At 40.5% G+C, this 12,778-nt stretch overlaps 2 protein-coding genes across 4 annotated transcripts in view; one reads left to right on the top strand and one right to left on the bottom strand.

Annotated features, from left to right (window-relative positions):
• Window positions 1–12,778, top strand: part of TFB1M (transcription factor B1, mitochondrial) — a 45,557-nt gene that overhangs the window by 24,776 nt on the left and 8,003 nt on the right. The window lies entirely within an intron of this gene.
• On the bottom strand, window positions 3,317–11,454 carry CLDN20 (claudin 20). The gene is made up of 3 exons (XM_074946992.1): window positions 11,315–11,454; window positions 10,736–10,930; window positions 3,317–6,427 (listed from the first exon to the last, which is right to left on the bottom strand). Exon 3 carries the CDS (start codon window positions 6,331–6,333, stop codon window positions 5,674–5,676), a length of 660 nt encoding a protein of 219 aa, XP_074803093.1. The 5' UTR covers window positions 6,334–6,427; window positions 10,736–10,930; window positions 11,315–11,454; the 3' UTR covers window positions 3,317–5,673.

Genomic DNA, 12,778 nt, shown 5'->3' with positions numbered 1-12,778 from the left:
AGAATAATCAACCATTACTAGTAGCATTCTTTCTTGAAAGAGAGAATACCCCCTGGGTAGGAATCATTAGTGCCGTGATCCCTGTTTGTGTGGGGGGCATTGCTTTTTTTCTGGTGTGACACTGTGGAAACTGATAACTTGAGTAGCTCAGATAAACAGTTCCATGCTATTAAGAAGAGAAGGCTGGGGAAGTGTGCCTGGGTCTGGAACTTGATCCTTCTTGATCCCCCAGCACCTGGTTTTGGTGACCCTTGGGTCCTGCTGCAAGACTTGTTGGCTTTCTCAGGTCGTTCTTGCAGGGCAGGTTTGATGATAGGATGGACTTGATGATGGGATGGGATTCTTTGGGGGCTGCAACATTTTTGGAAGGTCTGCCTTTTTAATGTTTTTGTTTTGATACAAATGTATATTTTTTTTGCCTATAAAACCTGATATGCACAGTTGAAAAATGAAAATAAAATTAACTAAATCCTGTTCAACCATGTCATTGCCCCTTTGCTAATGATCTGCCTGAGAGCTGTCTAGTCTTTATTTACTCCTGTGGGAATTCTGCACCGCTGCGCATGTGCAGAATTTATGTTCCCCACATATTTCTTTTCTTCCCCGCAGAAAAATGACTTTCTGACAGGGAAGCAAAGGGAAGTCAGAAGAGTGGTCATGCGACCCTCCCAGGCAGTATGTTTTGGGTGCTCAGGGCAGCCAGCAGAGAGGTAAATCACTGGGGCAGGAGGCGGGACCGGGGAAGACCCAGCTGGTGGCTCCTAACCTGTGCCGGGCTCAGCTGCTTGTCCTGGCTGGCCTGGGGAGGAGAGAACTTTCTTTTCCCCTGCATGGCATGCGGGGCTGAGTCAGACCCACCACCAGATTTCTCCCCCGGCTGCAGGAAGCTCTGCAAACTCTCTCTCTCCCGATTCATGCACCCATTGCTCCTCAGCTGCAGGGGAAGGGACCCCTATATATGGAGCTGCTCCCCCATCTGCTCAACCCCCATGCATCCAGACCTTCTCATACCCAGACTTTCCAGCCGAGCCTCACCCAGGACCTCCCTCAGAACCCCTCCCCCCACCCCCAAGCTCCATTCCCCTTGCGCATGGACCACCCTGTCGAGCCACCCACACCTGGATCTCCACCCCACTGAGCCCCAACCGGCTGCACCTGGATCCCCACCCCACTGAGTCCCATTCCCCCAGCGTCTGGATCCCCCACTGAGCCCCACACAGCCAGTCCCATCCTGCTGAGCCTCAACCACCTTCATCAGAACCCCACTGCAGAGTCCTATTACCATTGCACCTGGATCCCACCTGCATCCATATTTCCCCACATAGAACCCTCTCAACCACACCTGGATCCCCACACACTAAAGCCCCTCCACACTTAGATCCTGCATTGCTGAGCCTGCCTGCCCACATGGAGGGGCAGAGCCCTGGGGTGTTTCTGGTGCAGGCCTGCTCCTTGCACTGTGTCAGGGTTGTGTGCAGCCTCACTGCACAGTCTGTGCCCCGGGGGTGGAGGAAGCTGCACAGTGATCTCCCACCTGTGAGCAGCCAGTGGCCTGTGCTTCCCAGTTCCATGCTGGAGCCTCCACATTTATTTGACAAATAAAATTTGCAGAATTTTAAAATATTGTGCGCAGAATTTAATTTTTTGGCACAGAATGCCCTCAGGGGTATTTATTTTCTGTGACCTCAAGTATTAAAGTATTAAACCCTTTTAACTTTTAGCATATTATTTTTCATTTCCCTCCTCTTCCCTATCCCGACTCCTGTCTGCATCTTTTCCTTCCCAGTTATAAAATTGTATGACTACCACCCTTTTTTATCCTTCTCTGGCCACTCCACCCTTGAGTAGGCAGAGAACAGCATGCTTCCTTCCCACTTATCTGCTCTTACCAGCTCTTTTTTAAATTGATACATAACTGCTTCTTGGCATCCAGAAAATCCCTGCCCTTGGATTCTGAGGACAGACTGAACCTCTTTCTGGTATGAGACAGCAGGAGACCAGTAGCTGGAAAGGCATAGGAAGGTCCTGGTGGCAAGGAGAGGCGGTTTCGAGCTTGGGATGGGTGAAGTTGCCTCTCCGTGGGAGTTGGACCTGTCCCTATTATAAGCAGTAGGGTTGCACATGTGTAACTGAAAGCGAATATAGTCTGCAGACTGTTACTTACAAGAGTCCATGAAACAAAAACTGCACAGCTTCATTGTCAGATCCCAGGCTGAGTTTGCAGGGCTGTTGAGAAAAAACATCTTTTTACTTGTAAACTGAGCAGATTTAATCTGGAATCCTTGAGAGAGAAACACTCAGTTCTGTGATGCCATTTTCACAGTAGAGCCACATTTCCAAGTTCTACTGATTTCCTTCCTGCTCTACCTTCTCTTGTAATTTCATAACCCAGCAGAAGCAGCTCATGGGACAGTACACGCAGCCTGAAGATATCAGGCCGGTCCTGGGGTCAGTCCTGTATCCTCTCCCCTTCCTCCCAGTGGGAGATCCCCTGGACTGCCAGAAAGGAAGTGGAGGGAGTTCAAAACTCTGGCCAACATCTCTAACTCGCCTGCAGAGCTCTTCCAGAGAGACTGTTCTCTCCTTGCCTTAGCCCATTTCTAGGTCTTTATCTGTCTTTGTCTCCTCTTCTGGGCTGCATTGTTTTTCCTCCAGCCTTGTAGTCTCTAAGATTCTTTGCTCTTTCTCTTCTCTCTCGCACTCGTCTCCCCCGAGTTTCCTCTGCATCTCGAGCCTCTGTGTGTCACACATTGCAAATTACATTCAAAGCTACCTGGAACTTCTTACTGCCAGCATGGAGAAAAGACTACGGTCAGGCAGGGGCACTAAACCTCTATAATTACTTTTTTAAAGACCTGTTGTTTTGTTGGCCATTTACTCCCTCCAACTTTCAGTTTTTATAAAGTAATATCAGTGAGTCCTAGCTCCCTTTTATATCAGAAATGTGTGAACCGAGAGCGAATGAGGAAAACCTAGAGCTGGGGCCCAAATCTCAACTTCGTGCTGGTCCTCCCCTCCTCTCCGGCAAAGGAGGCTAGTTGGGGGCATGGCAGCATTGGTGTAGTCAAAACTGGGGCTACTGTAAACCAGCCTCCTGACTCAGGTAGCTGTAATTGGCTCCCTGTTGTCTCCCACTCTCCTATGTTAAATAGAGCTCCACCACATGAGAATCTGGCTCTTAGAGTGCTGATAGGCAGTTAGCTGGCAATGGGTTGATCAGAATGAAGTCCTGTGATCCCCTGACTTTCTCTGATTAGCACCCTTCAAAAAAGACAACATGCTTAAAGTTAAGCTTTTATTTATTGAATATTTCTCTCTAAACTAAAGCAAATAGTGACAATTGCAAGAGGAAAAGAAACATAGAAATCAGCAGACAAAAACATTGCAGATATTTTTCATGCTCCTTTTGCCACATTTTGCTTTGACTCCTGCTGTCCTGTAGATTTATCCTCTAACTTTTTTGCCATGATCCTTGAGAGTTTGACTACCATACAACCTTAATTAGATACCAATACTGTATGTGGAGTTGCTTTTTTTTCTCTTGGAAAGTCGTTGAGGCGCTTGTTGTGAGTTAAACAAAAAGCTCTTGCTTAGATTTTGCGTTGGTAAATAAGGAACTTCTGAGTCTTCTATATAAGTAGTCTTGGCAAAGGAGTCTTTCTTAGCTGCTTATGTAACTAGTGTAGTCTTCAGGTTTGCTTACAACATGCAAATAAATATTTTTTTGGGTCTTTCCCAAAATTTCTCTTTTGGTTCTTGTTTTCTTGTGATTTTTTTAAAAAATACTGATTTAAATTTCCAGGCTACAGATGCTCCTGATTAAGTACAGGACATGCCACTAAATTTGATATCCAAATATTTTTGAAACAATAATACCTCAAATCAGTTCTCCAGAAAAATATAGGTGTTTAAAGAAAACTGTACACCCCTAAATGTATACACTTTTACAACATAAACTCAATACAACTGCCTTGGAGTGTTGTGATGCACTAGGCCACTGTCCCTAAATAACTTTGGCTTTTTCAGTTCTGGTTCTGGCTAAGTCTGCACCACTGAATTACTGCTGATCTGGCACAGTTGCCAGTGATGGTACAAAACAAACTGCTTCATAAAATAGGCAGAAAATTCAAATGCTCACTGTTAACGTATAATATAAGGCAAGTTCTGTACTCATAACTCAGAGCTAATGGATATATGATAGACACTGTCATTGTGTGTACAAAAGTATTTCTCTCTCTATAAAAGCCCATAACAAAAGATTAAGCTTCACTCCTTCCACACCATTCAGATTTGTCTTTATTTGATGCTTACTATATTAATCTATTTTATACTACAGTTCTACCATAGTATTGTAATGAATCATGAGCTAATAATCTGAGCACTAAAAAGCTGTATAAGAATAAACAAGACATATTATAGTACCTGACTGAATTGTGAGGAACTTGTCCAGAGTCATATCCCCAGACATTCAACCGCTCCTCTTTTATCCCCTTGCTTACATCAGCAAATTCACATAATTTTTTTTTAACACCTAGGACAATATTTGACATGAGACATCTTCTGCAATGTCCAATAAGTTATGCATGCTGGAAAGAAGGTTCTGAGGCTTTAGAAACATTCACCAAGTTAATTAAACTGACAAAGTACTTGTAAACTAAGATGCTGTCATTGACCACTGCTGTGTATGGCATATTGCAATGGTTTGATCCATTGACTTCAACAGGTCTTGGATCAGGCTCTATGAAATTAAATTTTAAAAGGGCCAAAAATATACAGGGTTCAATAAATAACAGTAGGTGAAATACTCCATTAGTTAAAGGCTAGTGGTTTGCTTTGTAGAGTAAGGAAGATAGAAGTCAGGGAGGGTGCAGATTTTCCTTGTACCTAAATATGTAGCTTGTAACCAGTGGGTTAAAGCTTCCAAGTATTTCCTCAGTCATGATGACACTTCTTTTGTCATGTTCCTCCTTAAACCAAACATTTGTTGTTCGGTGTTAGGTTGCCAGCAGTTGGAGACTGCCTCATAGACATTTCTTTTAAAATAAAAAATGGAACCCACAGCAGGTGGGGAATTTTTGGGGCCATTTTTGGCAATATCTCAATGGCAGCGTTCGCTCTTCAGCTCCCGATATGCCAATATACAATGTGGCTGCGTTTTTTAAAAAGAAAGCTAGTTACCATGGCAGTTGGGAGCTGGAAATGAAAGGCAGATGTGGCTGTGATTTAAAAGCAATGCATGGGGCTTCACAAAAATGGAGAGTTGGTTTTGTTTTGTTATCATAATTAAAATGAAATTCTAAAAAATAAATCACAAATTTTGGTACATTACTGATACCTGTATTCGCTGAATAGATTTCTTTTTGTGATTAACTGTCTCTGCTGTAGCTAACCATTAGTTTAATTGTACTGTTTAAATTGGTTCCTTTCTCTTCAGTAAATTTCAGTTGGAAAGCCAAAGAACTTGGTTTGAAAAATCAGCACAAAATAGTGCTTGCAGCAGATATTTATGCTTTATTTCCTGCCATCTTTTTTCCTGATTTTAATTAAAAATAAAAATACCTTGTTAAAATGTAATTGCAGCGCTGACATTAAGAACAATTAAGTGTTTTTAAAAAAAAAAAAAAAAAAATCTAAAGTAAACAAAAAAGCCCCAGCTGATAGACATTACTATATTTACACATAGTCCTTCAGGTTGTAGCCTACATTGTTCTCTTGCTGTGTGGCTGGGAACTGTTGTTGCTTAGTAGGGTAAATCCATGCTCCCTGCTGCTTTTTAAAACAGGAAGTGCAGAAGATCACACCTGCAATGAACAGAAGTCCTGCTGAAATGAATCCAATATAAACAGCTCCTCCTGGTTCATTTTTACTGCTCTCTGGGACTGTTGGGTCCAGAAAATTTGAAATTATCTCTCTTGTATACCAGGATGTTGGTATCAACTCAAAGATTCCTGCAAGGATGAAGCAGACCCCTCCAGCAAAAGAAGTGTAGCTTTTGGTGTCCCTGTCCCCTCCCAACTTTGTGCACTTCATTCCTACTGTGGAGATGCAGATCCCAAAAGCTGATAGGATGCAAGATAGGACCATGGTCGTCCGTGCAGCCTGGATATAGACAGGGAGGGATAGGACTGAATATTTCAGAGTGCAGCTAAACATCCCGGTGCTGTACCATGTGCAGTCCATCCAGAGCCCTTGCATCTGTGTTATAGCTGTTATGATATTTGAACCCACGTCTGCATTTACTTTCCAGTTGGGCAGTAAGGTGGCTGTGATGGCGCCGAAAACACCCAACAAAGCTAGAATAAAAGCAAAGAACTGTAGACCTGCTGATGCCATGATGATTATCTTCTGTCACCTTTGTCTGCCCGTTCCTCTTCTGTTGTAAACGTATGTAACTGGCTGATAGCTTCCCAGCCAAGGCTGTAGCTGTCTGTGTGTGACAGAAAAAGGGGAGGAGAAGGGCAGGGGGAAAGAAAGGAGAAATCAGGAAACAAAAAAGCTTGCATTTAAAATTAGAGCTATCTGAATGAGTATCTGAGCATGACCCTGCAGCAGATGAGAAGCCTGCAGAACAGCTGAGCAGCTGTACACAAGGCACTTGAACGTAAATGTTTATAAATGGACAGCGTTTTAGAGATTGATCACAAGAAAGAGCTGCCCTTTCATATGTGACTAAGCCATGAGCTAAAACTTGCTCCACCAAAGTCATGTTTAATGGTAGCATCCAGGTTTTTGGCTTATTAGGCAACGTGAATGCTGTATATAAAATTATAGAATTTAGTAGACATCTGGGGGACAGTATATTTTACTTTTCAAGTACTTGACCTTAATTGTGTAATAGGAATTGGCCTATAGATGTTTATTGATTTTTTTAAAATAAAAATATTGATAACATTTTCTATTTGTTCTAAAATGTCCTTGTTTAAAAATAGCAACCACTCTTGTGTCTAAATAATACGGTCACCGAATTACAGATTTTTGGGAGGAGTGAAGAGATGGGTCAGTTTCATTTAAAATATATTTACAATTAGGCTATCATTTGTGTAACCCTTTTCTGAATTTTCTCTTTAGTTCCAGAAACATGGTCCTCCGATCACATGAAAGATTTTAGCAGCAGTGTTATGATTGTCAGCACAAACAAAAATAAGGATTCAACTGATCCCTCAGTCTTAGGTTTCTATATAATGTTGGATCTGTAGTATTTCTGTGACATTAAGGGATTCCAGTCAGTAACTCCTTGTTAAATCTAGTTTTAGGTGCTGAGTGCCATCAAGGCCTGGGGCCTTTGGGAGCTGAGGCTGGTCAGCACCTTGCAAGATCATGCCCTAAGTCTCTGCCTTAAAAATCTTTCCCTAAAATTGAAGCTTGATGTCCAAATAAAGTGTTTGGCCTGAAAACAAACATTTTCCCCCAGTCATTTTAATATTATTGTTTACAGTTGTTTTTATCATAATAAGAAAAAAGAAGAGCAGTTCATAGTGACTTTTGAATTTATTCATCTCCGATCATTATAGGGTTGCCAACCCTCCAGAATTGGCCTGGAGGCTCCAGGAATGAAAGATTAATATTTAATTAAAGATTATGTCATGTGATGAGACCTCCAGGAATATGTCCAACCAAATCTGGCAACTCTAGATTGCTAAGACTAGGAGAAAAAACCGGGGGTTAATTTACAATATACCCTTTATTGTGTGCAGTGTTGTGGCAGTGTTGGTCTCAGGATATTCGACAAGGTGGGTGAGGTGAGGTATAAAGGTGGCAGAATCTAGCCTAAAGGTTGTATCAGAGAAATAAGGTGGATAAGGTAATATCTTTTATTGGACCAACTTCTGTTGGTAAGAGAAACAAACTTTCGAGCTGCACAGAGCTCTTCTTCAGGCCTAGGAAAGGTACTAAGAGTGTCAGTGCGACATACTCCGTACTTTTCCCAGGTCTGAAAAAGAGCTCTCTGTAAGATCAAAAGCTTGTCTCTCTCACCAGCAGAAGTTGGTCCAATAAAAGATATTACCTTATCCACCTTATTTCTCTGATACAACCTTTAGGCTAGATTCTGCCACCTTTATACCAACTGTAGCTTAATCTGGGGTTTATCCCATCTAGATGAATATGGCTTGATCCTGTGTTTACGGAAGTCTGTGGCAAGGCTCATAGTGACTTCAGTAGTACAGGATCAGTCCCAATGTGAGTAAGAGGGCCAGAAGACTGACTGCCTTAGGTATTTTGGGGGGGGGAAATCTAGCTACTGAGATGGAGATAGGATTACAATTATGCACATTCATCTGGAGAGAGCTGATTCAACAAAAAATTAATTATTTTTACAGGTGGAGTTAATGTACATTAGCCTGATTGACAGATTAGCTGCTACATCTGTGGACAAAAGCCTACAATTAAAAACCAAACAGTTCTAAATACAGTATAGCCTATTCAGTGAGTAATAGATTCTTCTTAAATGAAAGCCTGTTTCTCATTTTTTTTCAAATGCATAGTGTGCTCCAGAGGGATAGGAGAAGCCAATATGTGCTGTCCGCATTTAAAAAAAAAAAAAAAAAAAAAAAAGCATAGAAAATGTCTGGTGGGACAGCCTTATTTCTTGTCTTGATAAGTTGGGCACTTCTTGGGATGAGAGAGTGTTTGTTTTTTAAAAAGCCTCATTTGTACTATTATATGAATGCGTCATGAACTAAAAGTATATATTTACACATGGGAGCCTGTTGTGTACCAAAATGTATGTGTTGTGAAAGCCAGTTACGTATTTAACTGATTAAATACTTACTTTTACAGGGAAGGGAGGTTGAGGGGAGGGAAGAGGGCATTTGTACCCAAAAGAGTGAAACAATTTTGGAGGCATTCTGTAGCTGGAGTTGATACTGAGTATTTTATACCCTTTTATAAAATATCATAATGAGGTTTGTTAAATACAAACCTTTTAAAAAATATTATTGAAGTGCAGTTGATGTATGAAATGATTGATTGTGGGGTTTCACATTTATGTGTCTTGCTAACTTTCACATCAAACTTGCGAATTTCACAAGTAAAATTATGATTTTCCTAACTCACCAACCCTACCAGTTCAGCTAAAGATCTGAAAATCAAACCTCTGCACTCCGGGCTGCTCAGCATCCACAATAATAAAGGATCTGTAGTTGGATGTTAGGCCCCAAGAAAGCACTTAGGCCTATGCTTAACTCTATCCCTGTTCAGGACAGCGCTTACACACTTGTTTAAATTCCATTAGCAGAAATTTAAGCACATGCTGCCCTAACAGGGATGCTTTCCTGAACTGCGACCTTAGTGAAAAGTTCTGTTGATGGACAAACCAGAATAGAATCTAGTCACTTTTCCATAACTATGACAGTTCTGCAAACTAACAAGAATTAAAGGTAATAAATTTGTTACTGAAATCAGACTGTATAATTTTGAATACTCGGGGAACAGAGATGCCGTGTAAGAAAGTGCCATTTTTCCATCTTCACTTTTCTGACCATAAACACACCCCCGCTTTGCTGCTTAGGCTGACCCTTTTTAAAAACTCATTGTCTGGAAGAGGGATTTTTTTCACTCATGTTACAGCTGGAGGGTCAGGCTACATTAACAAAAGCCAGAATCTTTGCAGTAATGTAATACCAAGGATATATAGCTATGAGAGTGGACACAATTCCCTTTAAAATGATTGAATCTTCTGGGCGTCAGGTTGAATAGAAATGAGGCCACTTCTGTTTGTCATCCCAAGTAAGGCAACTTGGAGTCGCTGGAGCCCGTGAGGAAGGCCAGGATTAGGCAAAGCTTGCTTTATGAAATTACATCTATTGTTGGCTGGCTGGGGCTTTTAGCAGAGCCACAGGGAGGGGAGAGGCATCAGTTTGGACTCCTGCAATGTGGTTGCTAAGATCAGTGGTGTTTGAACACTTTTAAAAATGTCACTTTTTTTTTCACTTGTATAAATGAAAACAAATGGAATTTTTAATGTCCGAGGTTTAAGGAAAAGTCACAAGAAATAGTATGTGGGGAAAGTTGAAGTCAGTGGAACACATGCTTTTCTGAAATAGTTTGCTATTAATTTATTATGTACTACAAAGTGACATTAGTTTAGATCAGTGTTTATGTGGAAGCACTACCCATTATAGACTTTGGATAATTACTTGATTACTAAATAACGATTAACGTAGTGTGTGGGGTTAGTGAATGAAATTAGAATTTCTGTGTGTAGTTAGCATAGTTTAGTCATTTAAAAGGCTGTTCTACATCTTTCCAGACGTATAGTTGATATATTAGCCAAATTGTAACAGTTAAGGTACACATTTTAGAAAAAGTGATTCCAGCTTTAACATCAGTAACTCAGGCCACCCAGTCAGAAGACCTCCCCTTTTTCAGAATCCCTTCAGTTTGCTCAAACTACCAAGAATTTCTTCAGCAAAAGCATCTCGCACTAGCTGTAACAGGACCCTGCAAAGGCATGGCGTTGCTTCCATTTACAGGGCTAATTTGCATGGCTAGATCAGCTCAAAACTTTCATTTTAAAAGTGTGGCTTGATCAGCACATTTGGGTTTTGAGTTATCAGCCTTTCTCACTACTTCGTTTGTAAATTTCAACATATTCAAACCTGCAAACATTGCTAGCAGTAGTTGTATATTGTAATTAATAGGTATATGGTAAATTCCAAGCACTATAAAACCTAGTATAAACACTGTGGACCATAATAAAAATACTATCTTAAATTTCTGTTTGCGTAGCACTTACCACTGAATGTGAGGTCTGAGACGTTTTCTTCACTGTCAGTGCCCTGTAGAAATACAGTTTCTCCGGAATGCAAAGATCTGTTTTTCATATAAAATAGCATTGGTGTTTTATTAAGCAAAAAATTGCTTTGTGTTCTCTTTTTCTCTCTTCTGCCACAAGGGTAGCCCTGTTGCCCATTCTCTCTCTTAGTTCCATCTACCAGAGAATAAAGGACCACTTTGTTCAATGAGTTGTGTTAGAGAAACACTGTTAGTGAGCAAAAACGAAGAGATTATGAGAAAAACACATGTAAACCCTTTGTCCTAAATACATAATGATATCCAGATCCCATGATGAACACTATAAACATTTGGCAAATACAGGAAAATCTTGAGAATCTAGAAAATTTACAGATGTATGTTTTAAAGAAGAGATTTTTAGAATGGATTTCAGTGGAATTGAGAGTCAGAATAAAGGAGTTTTATATCAAAGATAACCGTATATATGAGTTTACAGTTCCTAGTAAGATTTATACACTAAGCTTAATTCATGATTAGAAATGTTGCATACAGTTCCGTATGATTTTCATATTTTACATACCTTTCATTAACAGTCTTTAGTCTTCTGTGGATCTTCCAGTAGTTGATTGTCTTTCCATGAACTTGGATGAATGAATAAAGTAGTAATGCTCATGGAGGCTTACATGGTAAACACAGAGCACTGGCAAAGTGGCTCCAACAAGTCAATGTGAAGAAACATGTTAAATCAAAGGGGGGGGGTGTGCTGGTTGTGCTGTGAGATAAAGACATATAATTTATGAGCTGTGGGGGAACATGTTTGTGTTGCAGGATTTGGGAGAACTTAAAATGCCTTTCTGTTATCACTTTCTTATAAAGAATATTAGGGGGTCATCATAACCTGGGGGTGACTTTCTTTGGTAACTTAATGAACTCTACAGAGTTAGTATTTTAATGCTGAACCACAGTATTACAGTTACTGTGTAATATGTACAACTTTCCATAACCTCTCATGGACCAAAAACGATCAGTAAGTTTTGATCCATAAAGCAGTGACCTACAAGTGTCTTAGATTTAATCAATTTGAGGGCTTTTTATTGCCTACTTGTAGTTGTCTTAGTTTAGTTCAGTGAAATCCTATAGTGCACCAGATACTTTTTTTAATCTTTTGAATGAATACAGCCTGTAAAACTAAAAATTTTCAAAGAGATGATGTATCTTTAGTTCTGCTGTTTGAGAGAGGTGAGGGGAATAAGAGGAAATTAAACATACCCCCACTCTCCAAAACCCCCCCATCAATGTTGAAGTTCTAACTTACTGCACAAAAGCAAAGAAATTCCGGGGAAATTTTTCAAATGTTGGGCCTCAAGCTGGTGTGATATCAGAATCAGGTCCATTGGTGTTAGTGAGTTGGCACAACTGCAAATGAGGAACGAATATTTTCCTGAATATCATTTTTCACTAGGGTTAGACCTGAATGAAAACCCCAGCTGTGAATGAGACAAATTTTGAGGAAATTAGTTCTGTTTTCAAAATATACAGCTGTCCCTTGTCTCTATGGTGAACAGCTAAAACCCCAGTTCTGAAAACTCTTGTCTTCTCGGATTGCTGGCTTGTGCCCATCTTATTTAGAGTGAAGGCAATTGATGCCTCTCATTTTGGTGAAGTTTTAAAATGTTCTACTTGTTGGGTGAGCACTGAATCTCAAGAAAGGAGTATCTAGGTTTGCAGTTAGCACTGCTCTGCTGCAGACGTGTATTTTCCATAATCTGAACTTTGTTGCTACCGCTGGGTAAGCGGTAGAGTTACTTTACCTGAACAGTGATAACAGACTGGTGCATAAACTTATTTTTCTTTAGTTCATTTGTTTTCATTGTCCAGGGAATGGGCAGACCTAAGCTAAATTATATGTTTGTGTCGGGGTTGTTGAATCATGTGGCAGGAATCTCCATCATAGTAGGATACCCTACGGGAACGACGGGTGGTAATGAGTGTTGTTACACTGTTGGCAGATCAGTTTATTTCAACTTTAAACATTTTTAGCTTT

Source organism: Natator depressus, chromosome 3 (genome assembly GCF_965152275.1).
Source record: "Natator depressus isolate rNatDep1 chromosome 3, rNatDep2.hap1, whole genome shotgun sequence".
Classification (NCBI taxonomy): Eukaryota; Metazoa; Chordata; order Testudines; family Cheloniidae; genus Natator; species Natator depressus.
Note: the sequence above shows the minus strand (reverse complement) of the source record. Positions and strands in the feature narration are given on the sequence as shown.

Bases quoted from the DNA above. Each gene is read 5' to 3' on its own strand.
- CLDN20 (XM_074946992.1), bottom strand. From the start codon at position 6,333: ATGGCATCAGCAGGTCTACAGTTCTTTGCTTTTATTCTAGCTTTGTTG.